Source organism: Centroberyx gerrardi, chromosome 24 (assembly GCF_048128805.1).
Source record: "Centroberyx gerrardi isolate f3 chromosome 24, fCenGer3.hap1.cur.20231027, whole genome shotgun sequence".
NCBI classification, from domain to species: Eukaryota; Metazoa; Chordata; class Actinopteri; order Beryciformes; family Berycidae; genus Centroberyx; species Centroberyx gerrardi.
The window spans coordinates 16,642,585-16,658,316 of NC_136020.1; the positions used below are offsets into that span (position 1 = coordinate 16,642,585).

Consider the following 15,732-nt stretch of genomic DNA (forward strand, 5'->3'; position numbering starts at 1 on the left):
AATGGCTCATTACTGCCTTTGATGTGGATCTGCATACGTTTGACTCTCCCGACCTGCAGCCTCTTACTGCGGTTTGTCCTGCACTGAAACCCTGTAATGTGGGGGTGGAGGTGGGAGGATGGGATAAGGGAGGGGGTGGGTGAAGTTGGTGTGTGTGTGTGTGTGTGTGTTTTGTGGAAGGAGGGAGTCATTTCTCCTCACAGATTGACTCACAGTCTCTCTGTCTTTCTCATTAGTAAAGTCCTAGTGTATTAGTTTGTCATAAAGAACAACCATCTGTCTCCCTCCTGACAGTGCAGGAGAAAAAAAACAAGAGAGGTCAAGTTCCTTCAGGTTATGGTGTGGCGGGTGGGTGGGTGGGATATGTAAACCATCTAGCGCAGAGCTGTTTCGCCATCTTTGTTTATCCTGGTAAATTGAAAATGGTTGCCTTTTTGTCTTGGGGGGGCCAACAAGCAATCTTGAAAATAAGAATAAGCAGAAAGGAAGCTGTTTCTGAGCCAGACAACCATCCCAGGGAGCGCTGAGCAACATCTCTCAGTCCTGCATCAGGCCCGGGGTTGTAGTTTGAAGAGCCAGCTCCAACGAGGGGTCCTCGCCTTGTGGTCTCCAATGTAGAAGAGGGTTTTGAGGTCTGCTATGCACTGCGTGAGTGTGCATGTGGCTTTTCAGAGGAGATCAGAGAAGAATAAAAAGGCTCCACATCAATCTGTTACAACGCTACACTGCATGTCCTCTCAGTCATTGGTTGATTCAAATCTCTTAGCTGAAAGGCCCAATGGGCGATGAGGGAAGGCAGGGTTAAGAAAAGGGGCGATCCTTCAGTGTAAGAAGAGAGGCTTCTAAGTTCAGTAGCTCGGGGTGGGGTGGGGTGGGGTGGGGCGGGGTGGGGCGGGGCGGGGTGGGGTGGGGCGGGAGGAGAAGGGGAGCGATTGGGAAGAGCCACGCTGATCATCTCTTGTAGTGGTTGGGGGCGTCAGCAAAGGCAAACTTCAACCTGTAGGCTTCAGCCAACAGCACGCTCACTTCCTCGTTGCCCCAGTGCATGGTGGGAAGGTTCTGCAGGAGGATCATCAGGCCCTGTTGGAAGAAAGAGGAAAAAGGGTTTAGAGGAAAGATAAAGAAATACAAAAATAAATGAACATTTTGAGAAAAGAAACAGGAGAGAGGAAAAAAACGTTTCAGAGAAGAGGAAAGTGGAGAAGAGAGAAAAAAACAGAAGGGTTTTCGAAGAGAAGAAATGCACGCAGAAGAGAGAAGACCAGAAAACAGCAAAGGTGAATCTGCAACAGCTCAACAGAGAGGAAGTTAGAGGAGGAGATGAATAAAGAGAGAGAAATCACCATAAGCAAGCAATAGGTGAAGCGGTATATTATAGAGCTTGGCATTTACACCAGAATCCGACAACCTGAATTTCTCAACTCAGCAGCACGGATTTATGTCAGGATCAGATTCAAATATTATTGAAACTTGTTGTATATGACATAGTATATGATGTATAGTATGTATATGATGTAGTAAAAATAAAAGAAAGTATGTATATGACCTAGTATAGGATGTTTATGATGTAGTATGATGGAGTATGGTATATGACATGTATATGATGGTATGTAAAGCCCTTTGAGACTTGACTGTGATAAAGCACTATATAAATAAAACAAGACTAGACTAGAAACATATCGATAGTAACTTTGTTAGGAAATTATTACCAGTTTTGGGCTTCAGCTGCGTTTGGGCTCACAAAAAGTAAACCCCTCAGGCTCGGTTGTGGACTGAATCTGAATCTCACAATAGCATCTGCATCCTAAAGTGTAATGTTAGTGTAGCAGACAGGCCTCATACTGTGAGGATAGCACAGTCACACTTTCTATCTGCCTGTGTGTGTGTGTGTGTGTGTGTGTGTGTGTGTGAAAGAGAGAGAGACAGAGATGTGATTAACTCAGTCAAGGTGGTTTAATAACAGTCGTGTGAGAGAGAGAAAGAAAGATAAAGGAAGGGGGAGGAGAAAAGCAGGAGAGAGAAGAGAGAAAGTGTCAACTACAATTCGGTCAAGCTGAAGCCTTTCCCCAGATTCCTCTTCTGTACATTACTGTGTTAGCAAGCAGACAGACAGCAGCACGGGACACACACACACACACACACACACACACACACACACACACACACACACACACACACACACACACACACACACACACACACACACACAAGTTCAATCTCCCAGACTAATGCCTCTCTCTCAAAGGGGAATGAGACTGGTTAGCAGTGAGACAGACTGATTGTTTGTGTGCGTGTGTTTGTGTGTGTGTGTGTGCGTGTGTGTGTTTGCGCTGTGGATCAGTGTCTCGGGAGCTTTCAGCAACAGCGTCAAGGCCACAATCATTGCTGCGACAACAGGCTCTCCAACCAATCATGATGTTGATAATCACATGGAAGGACAAATCACGGTGGGTCTTCTGGCGTCGACACTGATCTAACCTCTGAGCAACTTGCTTTCCTCTCCAATGCACTTTGAAAGGCTGTGACCCCGCTACAAAAAATATTCTATTTGTGCGTTAGGTTGTTATATAATGAGTCTGTGGTGTTACTGTATTCTTAACCTCTTTTTTAGCACCGTTTCAAAGTGCTACTGCGATTTCATACTCCCTTCTACCCTCATCTTTCTACAGTTGTTGAGGAGGTCAAACTAAACTTAAGGTGGATATTTACTATATCACTGAACTATTATTCTAGTCTGCTCCGTATTATATTGGAGGTGTTTGGCTCCATTAATTTTTTCCTCCCTCACCCGTTTTTAATGAGCCAGTGAAAAGACCCCCAATGACTTTTCAACGAAAGCCATTTGTATTCCAAGTACGGCTAGAAAAGTAAAACATTTCTTCAACTAATTAAGCTTAAAGCCGCCGTCCCGGCCAAATTTTACAGATCAGACTGCAGCTATGCAAGTTTTTTTTTTTTGGAATAATTTAAAAAGCGGAACACAACTGAATTTCAGCTTTGAAATATCGCTGTTGTCAGGTAAAGACCACATAACTTCCCCTTTTTTTGTTTTTCTTAGTTAAATGAAAGCCTATTGTAGTATCTCATGGACATCGATGAAAACGTAAGCAATCTTCATTCCTGAAAAGTACTTTTTTTTGTTTTTGCAAAGTAGTTATGTGCACTTGGAAGTAACTGTAGTGCAGGTAAACTGGGTTGAAAACAATTTCTTTGAAAATTCCTATCCATTACCGATACAGTAAATGATGATGTAAACAGGCATCTGTTTGGAGTGTACTGCATTTAATGTTTCTTCAAGGAAATTGTTTTAGCTACGCTGATTCACACAAGCATTGGTAAAAAAAAGGCCAACAACTTCTGCCTCCAGTATCTTAAAAAAACAAAACACAGTCAAGTGCTTTTCAGGTGGACTGAAAAGACTTCACAATCAGTCAGATGGGCTTAAATTATCCCTTTAAAACTTTGTAGTGCATCGCCACTGTCAAACTCCAGTGCCTCCTTAATTCTACAGTTAAGACACAACGTTATAACCTAGGATGCTCCTTTAAAAAACATGACCTGAAACTTGACTTTGAAAAGTTGACCCATTGACTTCCCCCTTGGTTTAGAAAGACACACTTCTCTGAAGTATTTTTACTCTGAGGGATGGAAGGAGGGAGAGAGAAAAAGAGCGTGATCAGAATTCTGCTTGCCTTTCACTCTCATTTGTATTCACTTAAGCATCACTACCAACTCTCCCCTTTTATCACTCACCCTCTCTCTCTCTCACACACGCGCGCACAAACTCAAAATCCACCAACTTCCATGCTAACAACTGACAGACTGCATATGAGCGTGAGTGGGTGTGTGTGGTGTGTATGTGTCCGTTTCTCTCCCCATGTGAAAACAATCGGATACCAAAAGAAAGTGAGATAACATTATTAATGCCATCAAACTCCAGACATCCTGCTAAACGTCTGTCAGGAGAGTCGGGCAGAATACAAATCACCCATAGCTAATGGTCCATTTAAATAGAACACACGGAGAGAGCAGGTAAAAGAGAAAATAAATAATTTTAAAATACAGCCATCATAAATATTCCATGTGTCGGAGTGCAGGTTATTTGCTCATGTATAGTTCATGGGTCTGTCAGCCGTCAAATGTGCAATTCATATATGTATTGACTGGTGTGTGTATGTGTGTGTCTGTGTACGTCTGAGTGTGCGTGTGTATATGGATTTGTGCGTATGTGTGTGTGTATTTATGTATATGAGTATGTACATTTGTGAGTATATGTGTGTTCATATCTGCATGTATGTGTATGTATATGCATTTATGCGTGTGTGTGTGTTCTCCCATCAGGCCTTTAACATGTGGCAGTGATATCTATGCACCGCCCCAAAGGTCCTGGATGCCTGGAGGCTAAACACCACGTATCTCCCCTACTGTACTTCCCAGGCTCTTTCAGAGGAGGGAGAGCTTCCCTATAGAATAACAATGCTGTATCATGGCTACATTACAGTTAACGTGAGAGCAACGTATGCTGTGCAGCCTCCACGCAGTGATGGAGGAAAAACTCTTCTTCGTGTCTCTAAATGCAGTTAGGAGACGTGTGTGATGTTCTGTTGAGCTAACCGGATCTGTTTTCCCCATGGAAAATGGATCATTAAATTTTGATTTCACCATTTCTTATCTTACCTGAAACAAAATGATGAGGCTATCTCCAAACAGAAGTAAAGGCAAAGTAGAAAAATCAAGACCTAATTGAATTGCTGCTGAGGTAACGGTGTTCCAGGCACTGGTGGAAGCATCACCAGTGATGCAGGTTTGACGCAGTTATAATATGTGAAGGCTCTCTAAGAAAGTTACAGGAATCAATTAAGACATCCATTCAAGGAAAAATAAGTTAACACTTTACAATGGCCTTATTAAAGTGTATTAACCTGTTAATTAACCTATGGAGAAGTATTCTACATAAATAATGATACAATGTAAGCAATAAAAATCTCTAATAAATAATGTACTTAAGGAATAGTTCAATGCAAAATGAAAATTCAGTCATTAACCACTCACCCCCTTGTCAGTTGAAACTCCATTGAAGTTAGTAGGAACACCACACACACACACACAGCGAGTTAGCCCTCCTAGCTCCATCTCAGCCTTCTCCCTAACTATTAAAGTTCACAGAGCCATCTTTTTTTCAGCTCCAAAAAAGCACAAAAAGGTCCATCAAATTTCTCCAATGAAGTGTTTTGTAGCCAAATGATTGTATTGTGGGTCCAAAAATCCAATATTTATCTCATTATCTCCTAGATATGCCCTACAGCGATCTGGTGGAAGAGTCTTGCTGCCTTCAAGTGTTCCTCGTAAGCTCCTACTTCTGAGTTTGAAAGCCGCAAATGCAACTCCTCTCATTTTCACATACTTTTGGTCAGAAAAAACCAAAATGGACCCTGAAACAAAAGTAGGCTTTTTGGCAACTATTTTAGAAACAAAGTGATACGGTTATTTTGTGCTAGAACGGCAGAATGAAGCAGAGAATATTCGCATCAGTATGCAGTTGATATTTTAATAGGTGTATTGGCTAAGAGTTGTATGTGTGATACCTAAAAGTTAAACAAAGAGTGAGCAATCTTGGCATGTTGAGTATCATGTAAAATTAGACTTTCCCAGTCGTATTAACCACTTGATTGGGTCATTCAAATGCACTCTACCCATAATTACAATATTTGCATTTGAAAGCAGCATTTGCTAAATAGGAGATAATGCAGTAAATATTGGACTTTTGGACCCTCAGTGTAATTGTTTGGCTACAAAATGGATTATGCTGCACAAACTGTTTGGAGAAATTTGATGGACATTTTCTGCTTTCTTTTGGAGCTGTAAAAAGATGGTCCTGTCAACTTCAACAGTTCGGGAGAAGGTTGAGAACTCGCTGTGTGCTTGGTTTGCTTATGAACTTCAATGGAGTTCTGACTGACATGGGAGTGAGTAGATAATGACTGAATTGTATTTTTTTGGGGGCTGAACTATACTTTAAGAGGAGTTATCAACTCAGTGTGAGTTAAAAGTCTATAAATTAAGTGTAATAAGTAAAGCCTTGGTCAGGCAAAAAACACTTGATCTTAACATGGTGAGTTTATATCCAGAACTTATATATACTACCAGTTCCTTGTGGACTATCTTGGCCTTCAGACAGTACCAGCGTCACAGAAATGGCATGCTGTCACTGAATAAGTGGTGGGAGGGAAATTTACCATGCGCTACCGTATCTGTATAAATCAACGATAGGCGCTAATTGCTATGCTACAGGAGAAAGACCAACCGCCGTCTAATCAAGTGCTGCCTTGAGTGATCCAGCCGGCAACACACACACAAACGCACACGGACACACAAACACACACAACAACACTGTGTACTCACGCATGCCTAACCACACAAGTACACACCCAAAGTGACTGAGGAGCTTCATTAAGAACATATTTCTACGTTGTAACCATCTGCTGGCTATCAGTTCTGTTGGGCTAATGACTTTAATATGGTTTAATTACATACATCTAGCTGTCAGGGGGGAATGCTGCACTGACTCCACTCCACACAGGTGGCAACACTTCACACTGAGAGGCACCGAGTCTGCGTCTGTGTGTGTGTGTGTGGTTATGTGTGAAAGAAAAAGAAGAGAGTAAGTGAGAGTGTGTGCAATCCATGAGATTCAATGTATGTTTAGCATATGTGAGTGGGGGTGGTGATGGCTGTGTGTGCAAAAGTGGAGAAGGGAAAAAGAGAGAGTGATTGAAAGTAGGCAAGAGAGACCATGTATGTGTGTGTGTGTGCTGCATAGGATTCTATGGATGTCTGCTGTGGTGTGTGTGTCTGTGTTATACGAGAGAAGGGGAATGAAAGAGATGATACAGTAAGGAGCTTGTGCAGGCATGTGTGTGTGTCTGTGTGTGTGGAGTTTATGTAGCTAGGCTTGTTATATGTGTGGGTGATTGTGGTTATTCAGGCATGGATATCCATTTATCCCACCATACTAACAAACACATTGATCCACCATTACTGTATACAGTAAGCCACAAAAAAAGGCAATTAGCTCTCCATCTCCCACGCCTGGCAAGGCTTAAAGTGTTTAATGGCTATTGATACTGAGGGGAAAGCAGATTGTCAATAGAGTCAGTGCTAACGCTCTTTCTTGGGAAGAGAATGGGATAACATAATCGTTACAGAAAGAGCCAAGGCCACTGCCAGATGAAATGTACTTGCTATGTGTATATTTATTTTTTTACCTTCAACTAACCAGGGTGAGTTGATTCTATACACTTTTTTTCCAGCTCTGCTTCACAGTTGGAGGCTGGACCGCAGGTAAATGCTTTGCTCAAGGGCACATCGAAAGTAGTTTGTGAGTGAGGTGATAGCATTCTCATTTACTTCCCCCACCTACATTTTCCCAGCAGGTCCAGGGTATCAATTGAACCCGTTTAATTTAGGCTATCACCGCCGCATATATAGATAACAGTTGGTGGGCACTTAAAGCACCTTACAGTATTATGAGTGCACACATTATAAATGTGGGTGGTCTCAGGGAAATAAAATCCACTAACTATGGCAGTGTTGGTGCCACGCTCTACTCATTGATCTGCAGAGGGAATTGAACCCCTACTCCTGGCAGTGTTAGAGCCATATTGCTACCAAGTTGAATAGGAATGAGTTGGATGAGACTCTGCTCAGTTACACAGGACCATTAGTTATAAGAGCTGAAGCATCTGAAAGAGTCAGAGAGAAATGCTACTGGAAAGAACACATTGACTGAGGCTATCCGCAATGGTGGCTTCTATTGAACACACACACACACACACACACACACACACACACACACACACACACACACACACACACACACACAAACCAAAGCCCACTCTACCTGTGAACCAAATAGGCTATTTGCTGGCAGAATGAGACGGTGCTAAGTGAAGTGAGTACAATGAGAGTGCCCAAGGCGTGTGAAGTGTCTTGCTGTCTGTCCCTGTGGTGTCAACTACATCTCCCAGCAGCGAGCCGCAAAAGCCATGGGGAAATTAATGGGGAATAGATGACAGGTGTGGTGGGTCTCACACACACGTCCGTAGCTTAAAATGGCAATGGTCAATTGTAGTGGTTCTTTGACATGTATGATTCCACCTCCAACACACACCAACACATCTACACACACACACACACGCAGATGCAGTTATGCAAACACATACACACACACCTACATGCACAAACACTCCAGGTAGCTGGTGGTGGTAATGGTGTTTTGCAGCACCCTGAGGTGTAATGGGCCTAGGCACTGCTCTATCAGGGCTATTAGCTTGCTGTAGCTGGTATAATTACACCAAATGGGCACTCTGGCAAACAGTGGGTGCTAACGTAGGAGTGAGGCACTGTAGCATGTGGAGGTAAGAGCTGACACAGGGTGGGTATAGCCAAGTTGTGCTGTAAGAGGCTGGCCTGTTAAAAGCCCAGCACAGAGAGAGGTAAGACTGTGATGCAGATTAACATGTAGCAGAACTGGTTAGACTGGTTGTAATGTTGTTTCTATCAATAGTGTGGTAATTTATTGATCTTCTTTAGCATATTTCCCTGAGGAAAGTCTGTTTTCATTTGCACCCCTCCAGGGATGTCAGAGTGCAGGGTCGGCTAAAGAACAGCTCCTTGGAGCTGGTAGGGGTTCAGTGATTCAGTGATCTGTTGTCAGATCAACATGTTGAATAAATTATGACTCTGGTTTTTATTCTTTTCCTGTTGTGCTGCAGATCAGCATGTTGCAGAACTGGTTTAATTGGTTTACATGCTGTTTATGTTGTGGCAAAGATCAACATGTTAGAACAGGTGAGACTGGTTTCTGAGGCATTATGCATTATGTACCAAAGTGTAAAATGCCTATAGCAGATTAAATGACTGCAACTGTGCCAAACATCTGACCAAGACAGATTGAGCTGAGCTAAAATATGATTCAGGTGCAACAATCAACAAACAACCTTTGTTGTTCTGAAAATACCTTCTAGCCCCGAAAAGTACTGCTCGTGTACAGTATTTTGGTATGCTTTTCATGAAGATGAGCTTCTTGTTATCACCACACTATATTGTTGAGAGAATAGTAAATTTAGCTGCTGAGTTGAGTTGCAGGATAGTTTGGCTTGTTTGCAACAGGTCAATGTCGGCCCAAGACCGTGGAGACCAAAGTCGGTCATGGTGTCCCGCCTTGCCCTTTAGCGAGAAAACTAGGGAGAAGAGTGGGGCGGTGGGAAAAACAACTGATATCTGTAAGCTAGCAGCAGTAGGAGTATGGATGGGATTGGAGGATGAGAGTGGATGAAAGAGTCTGATTGGTTAAAAGATGTCAATATGTACGGAGACTACAGGCGTGGGTGTTTAGTGCTAAGGATAGTAATTTGAATACTCAAACCTCTCCTTCTGACACTGCATTAAAACATGAAAAATAAAATACCAGGGAGTAATTTACTGCAGCAGGACAAAAGTCAGAGATCAATTACAGTATCAAACTTAAATATGGCAAAATTTGAGATTCTTCTAGGAGACGAATTTGCACAATGGTATGTGGGAGGGAGAATGTGCCTGTGTTGGGAGGGTCAATGTGAAAACAGAAAAGTTTAAGAATCTATCCATCCATCCATCCATCCTCTCTTCCAAGTTCATATACAGGCAGTGATCATGGCTGAAATTCTGGTGTCATTAACATCAATACAGGTTAATCTTCTCTTTGCCCTCAACAGTTCATAGTTCCAGTCAGCCGGCCCTAGCCTTGTGCCAAATCTATACCAGTCAATGCCAGCCGAATGACAAGTTCATAAACCTTGGAAAAATGCAGCCAGAAGCAATCCGAGTACAAAAACAGCTTTGCCTGTACTTCTTCTGTGTATTGAAGCATTTAAAGTGATATTTCACTCTGCTTGAACAGTCTCACTTTTCAGCATGCACAACTCCACCAGAGTTCAGGAGCAGTCAATATCCAACATTTGCCCCCTGTGCATCCACTGTCACTACCTAAAATTTAAAACAATTTTCAATATTGATCATTTCAAACAGGCAAAAGGAAAATATTGCCTTAACAGTTTAGCTCCAGTCAGCCATCCCCCTCTGCCAAGTTCATAAAGGTTATTGCCACCCTTATGACAAGCTCATGACCCCTGAAGAAACCCAAGTGCAGAAATGGCTCAGGTTTTGCTTCCACTGTGTATAAGACCATTCAAATTCAAAATTCAATATTTATGTCTAACAGAGTTCATGACCCAGCCTCGTCCTCGAATCTCCTCTCCTTGGATCTCTTCATTTCTTTAGAAATCTATTTCTCCCTCTCTTTTGCTACTCTATTTATTTCTTATGGGTGGGTCAATATCGCTGTTTATTTGGCATTTTTGTGTCTGAACTGAGTTGAGTGAGGGGGCATGCAGTTGGCTCATGGGCTGATGGAGCCAGTCAGACAGCCAGAGTGCTTCGTTATCTCTGAGGGTGAAAAGAGCCAAAAAAAACTCTGACTCTCTCTCTCTCTCTTTTTCTCACTCTTGTGGATAAATCTCACAGCCAATGATGATGTTAGTAATGACACTTTGACAGCAGGCTAATCACGCCACACACCACTGTTTTGGAGAGTGGTAAACGCTTTTAGGAGATTACTGGCAAAGGCAGCGGGCAAACTTCTGATAATGTGCATTGATCAACGGAGGGGGAACACAACTCAGTCCTTCAACACAACATGCACACACACACACACACACACACACACACACACACACACTTTATGTCTACCCAATGACATACCATGACTGATACCAAGCAGTTTTTCCTATCAGAATCTAAACACCACAATAATTCAGCACAGAAGCCCACGCAAGTTAGCCGCAAACTGAACTTTAGTTGTCGGTGATAGAGAGCATGTAGGTGGATGGAGAGCGAGCAAGGAAGGATCCGAGAATGAAAAGGAGGGTGCAGTGGGGGTACATAATTACTTCCACCATATTAACTCCTCTGTTTTCATCTCATTTTTTTTCTTTTCCTCCTCTTGTTTTGCCACGAATAGATTCATATGCCACATCGGGCGCAGCACTCAATCAACGGGGTGATTATTAAAAGTTGTTTACCGGGGGTGGGCTTGTCTCACTTTTAACACTATGGACTACAGTGCCATCCATCAGGGAAGCTGTATGCCCCTGTGAGGCTCCGCTCAATGCAAGCCAAGTTTGGGAGTGAAGTTCTGGGGAAGAAAATGAGGAGGTCTTGTCTTGATGAATGGGAGGAAAGTATGGAATTAATCAGAAGAGGTGCCCGCCTCTTCATATTGCAAGATGGGGATCTTAATGGGGATATGCTATTGCTCATACACACACATGCAGGTGCACAAAGAGGTATACACACATACATGCAGTGAACAAGCTCATCTGAGCGCCCACACACAGAAACAAACATGCGCGTGCACACGGTGCTGGACAACAAAAACACATCCAGTATTAAGCTTTACCATAAAGATGCTTAATAGAAACAAGGAAACAGTAAACATGTTGTCCCTCATGAATGATGCAGTCCCCCTCTGGGCCAATCAGTAACAAATCAAATACTTTTCCTTATACAACCTATTAGTTTTAGTACATAACATAAAAGATTTGATGTAGATTGGGAGTAGTGAGTATGTACCATGTGTAGATGTTTCAGTAATACACTCACTCTCTCTCTCCCTCTCACACACACACACTCATACACACACACAGGATGCAATTAGATGGCAATTGAGTCCAGCGCCTGAGGTTTCACCCTCCCATCACTATAGAAATAATTTAAAAATAAAAACCATGGGTGCAACACAACATTGCATCAATCTCAGACAATAACTCGCAAACAAATGCATTATGAAACTATATTGTTTTTATTATCCTTGTTTTCATGTTTTTGTGTCCTTTGTTTTCTGTAAAGCTCTCTGTGACAAACCTCTTTGTCAAAAGCACTGGATACATGACTTGACTTTTGAAATGATGAAAAAATGTCAGGGGGCGTAAAAAAAACTTTTTTTCTAGCCACTGTGTGAGGTTTTCCAACGGCAGCAATATTTCTCTACAATATAAAAATTAATCCTAAACAAAGTTGTGTTCCTAGTCACGGTGATTGAAATAACGCTGACATTTCCAGAGCACTCGGGTTCCTCTGCAGTGCTCTCCTCTTCCTTATTGCCTAGGCAGTCTAACCCAAGGCGTTCTCCACACACAACTGATCTGAGGACAGAGGCTGACATTTACAAAGGTCCACAGTTTCACACACACCATTAATTAAAGTAAAAATGAATCTTTGTCTCCCTCCCTCTCTCTCTCTCTCTCTCCCCATCTATCTCCATCTCTGTTTGTCTTTCCCTCTACAGCTCTCTTCCTTGTCGAGGAGAAAAGTGTAGTGACACTCTTGAGCTTCCATTTACACAGAACTAATAGCTTTGCATCCACATAACCGCTTGGCCTCACATTAACTCTCCAAATGAGTTTCCACAGGATGGGGGCTATTCGACGGCGCTTAGTAATGAAATCTCAGGGAAATAGTATTAGATAGCTGTGATCAGGAGGTTACATCTATAGCCATGAAATCCACGCTGACAAAACTCATGCATGCTCTTGGTTTTAATTTGTGAATGCACACACGCATGGGCATGCTGCCTGACCTTTCAACACCAGTGCAGACAGAAAATTAAATATCACAGAAAATACAGTCTAATATCCTAGAACATGCCGAATCTAATGGAAGCTTGTGTACCAGACTTGCCATTCACTTAGTATTCTCTTTATTATTATTATTACTATTATTATTTATTATTTTCATCATTTTATGAATTATATTATAGGGCTTATAAGATGAAACTAACGAGTAATGTGATACAGCAGAGAAAAAAAATTGGAATATTAACAAAGATATAGAAAATAGACATTATATAAGCATACACAACTGACAATTTCAATACCAGAACATGTTAGGTAGAATGTATGAATGAGAAGTATGGGAAAACATATGGATTGCAGTATTATTAGAGTAAGTGCAGTATATGTAGGATATGAAAGCATACTACAAATATAGTATGAAATCAGAGGAAAAACATAAAATATATCAATATGTATGCAGTATGAAATCTGATATGCGAGTTTACAGCCAATATACATTATGTGCAAAATGTGTGTCGTATTCACATTAAGTCTACAAAAGGTCACACATATGTACAGGATGTGTCCTGGCATGTACATGTGGATTGTAAGAATCTATACACCTCGTCAATATATTCACTTTACTGTTCACAACATCACTGTCATTTTATGTGTCATATATGCTGACTTGTATGCAGAGAATATACAGAAATATGTCCTGACTGGGAAAATAGTGCAGCAAATGTTATATACACTCACCGAGCACTTTATTAGGAACAACATACTAATACTGGGTAGGTATCAGCTTTCAGCTCAGTGTCAACCGGCTACCAAAGTGACATCCGCCTCAAGGTTCGACGTGTTGTGCATTCTGAGATGCTTTTCTGCTCACCACAGTTGTAAAGAGGTTATCTGAGTTACTGTTGCCTTTCTGTCAGCTCGAACCAGTCTGGTCATTCTCTTCTGACCTCTCTCATCAACAAGGCGTTTCCGTCCGCAGAACCGCCGCTCACTGGATGTTTTTTGTTTTTCGCACCATTCTGTGTAAACTCTAGAGACCGTTGTGCGTGAAAATCCCAGTAGATCAGCAGTTTCAGAAATACTCAAACCAGCCCGTCTGGCACCAACAACCATGCCACGGTCAAAGTCAATGAGATCACATTTTTTCCCTATTCTGATGCTTGATGTGAACATGAACTGAAGCTGCTGACCTGTATCTGCATGGTCTTATGCATTGCACTGCTGCCACATGATTGGCTGAATGGATAATTGCATGAATAAGCAGGTGTACAGGTGTTCCTAATAAAGTGCTCGGTGAGTGTATATACAAAAGCAAAGGGTAGTTTGTAAAGACAGTGCAAGTGTCTGCTGCTCCGGCACCCAAAACCATTGCAATATTGACAAAAAAAATTGTCCAATTCAGCTGGTGCACAAAGATGGTCACCGCCTGGAACAAAGTGAAATAGCCCTCTCAGTCTATCCCGCAGTGCAATGTGCAGCCAGGATTTCTCAAGTACTACAATAAGATGTTGACTTTTGGATGCTTTGTCGGCTTTGCACTGGAGAATGGGTACTGATGCCAATTTTGACATCATCTTTAGAGAAAAACAGCAACATGGTTAAATTGCCAAAGTAATAATGATCCAATTTTTTTCTGACGTACATAACAAGTAGACATTTATGCTCAACAAGAACCCTGGTCTGCCTGAATGTATGGCTGCATTGGTTTGGTTAAAGCTCCGGTGGTAAAATCATGGTTATTTGCTGAATTTGAACCTTGAGGTTTTTCCAAGTTCGGACTGGTCCACCCTCAAATTTCCAGGCCCAGTTACAGCTCTACAATCAAGCAGCTCCATATATGCAGACTTACAAACCAGAGAGAGCAGCTCTGCAGTGGCTCTGTTGGTGTCTGGAGGTGCAGACTAATGGGAAATGGCGCTGAGTGTGCTTGCCCTCCCAAAAGCAGCACTGCCACCACACTGCTGCGTAATATCTCATGGCTCCCCCATTACTGTGCATGTGTGTGTGAATGCGAGTGTGTGTGACAGGTAGTCAATGAATGTGTGAAAAAATGTATGGTGATGGGTGTGTGTGCGTGAGAGAGAGAATTTATGGTTATGCGCGTGTTTGTTTGTGCTGTTGTGTCTATGAGTGAGTGACAGAGAAAATGCATGAAAATGTGTGTGTGTGTGTGTGTGTGCGTGTGCTGACTTATCCGTGCGGTCCAGGCCTGCAGTTAGCAGTAGTGAGGTAGCTGAGGTGGAACGGTGGAAGGCAGATTGCTTGGGGAGTGCCAGGCTCTGCTTTTCATTTAGCAGCTTAACCAATCCAATCCCACAAACAGGACAGGAGAATCACGCACTAACACTAATGACAATTACTCTCCTTACTAAGTTTGATAACAATGAATGAATTATCCTTTTTTAAATTACTTTTTGCATGTATTTTTTAATTAAAACTATTAATGAGAATAAATCATTCCCCCCCCCCGTTTGCTCTTAGGGCCCCGACCATGTGACTCGCCGACACTTCATCATGCAGCTGCTCTTCTCCCTCTACACTTTACATTATAGACAATTAGCTGACACTTTGATCCAGAGGGACTTACAGTGAGTGAGCAACTTTTGGGAGTTCAACAGAACACATGGCTCTTGATGCCCACATTGGCTGTCATGAGGATTGAACCTGTGACTGATATAAGTCTCTCCAACCATTGAGCCTCCCTTTTGAACATATACAGTTAATCCTGTTCAGTTCTTATTGCTGAGTGTTTGCTGTGATAACACGTTCCTCCATTTGTTTTAAAATCAGCACAGTGCATTTCAATTCCGAAGTACACTGAGCTCACAAAATATTACGACTGCCCTTCTTTAAAATCCTCAGTCTTCAACGGTGGGATCAATGACAAAGGGTTCTGAATTACTAATAAAATATTGTCCGCATAAAAGAAAACCTTAGACTCTCCCCTCATTACAGATTCCCTGAAACCCGGTGTTACCTCTGATCGAAACTGACAGAGGCTCCAACACTACCTAGCCCAATAATTGAGAGGATCTCGTTTTGTCTATCTAGACGGCTTATA

The 15,732-nt window shown here is 42.1% G+C and overlaps 1 protein-coding gene across 2 annotated transcripts in view; it reads right to left on the minus strand.

Moving 5' to 3' along the window:
• Window positions 1–449: 449 nt before the first annotated feature.
• Window positions 450–15,732, minus strand: part of tbc1d22a (TBC1 domain family, member 22a) — a 127,870-nt gene continuing 112,587 nt past the window's right edge. For both annotated transcript variants that reach the window (XM_078282084.1, XM_078282085.1), the window contains exon 14: window positions 450–1,080. In XM_078282084.1, coding sequence (XP_078138210.1) covers window positions 952–1,080 — 129 coding nt within the window. In that variant the 3' untranslated portion in view covers window positions 450–951. The remainder of the gene's footprint in view (window positions 1,081–15,732) is intronic.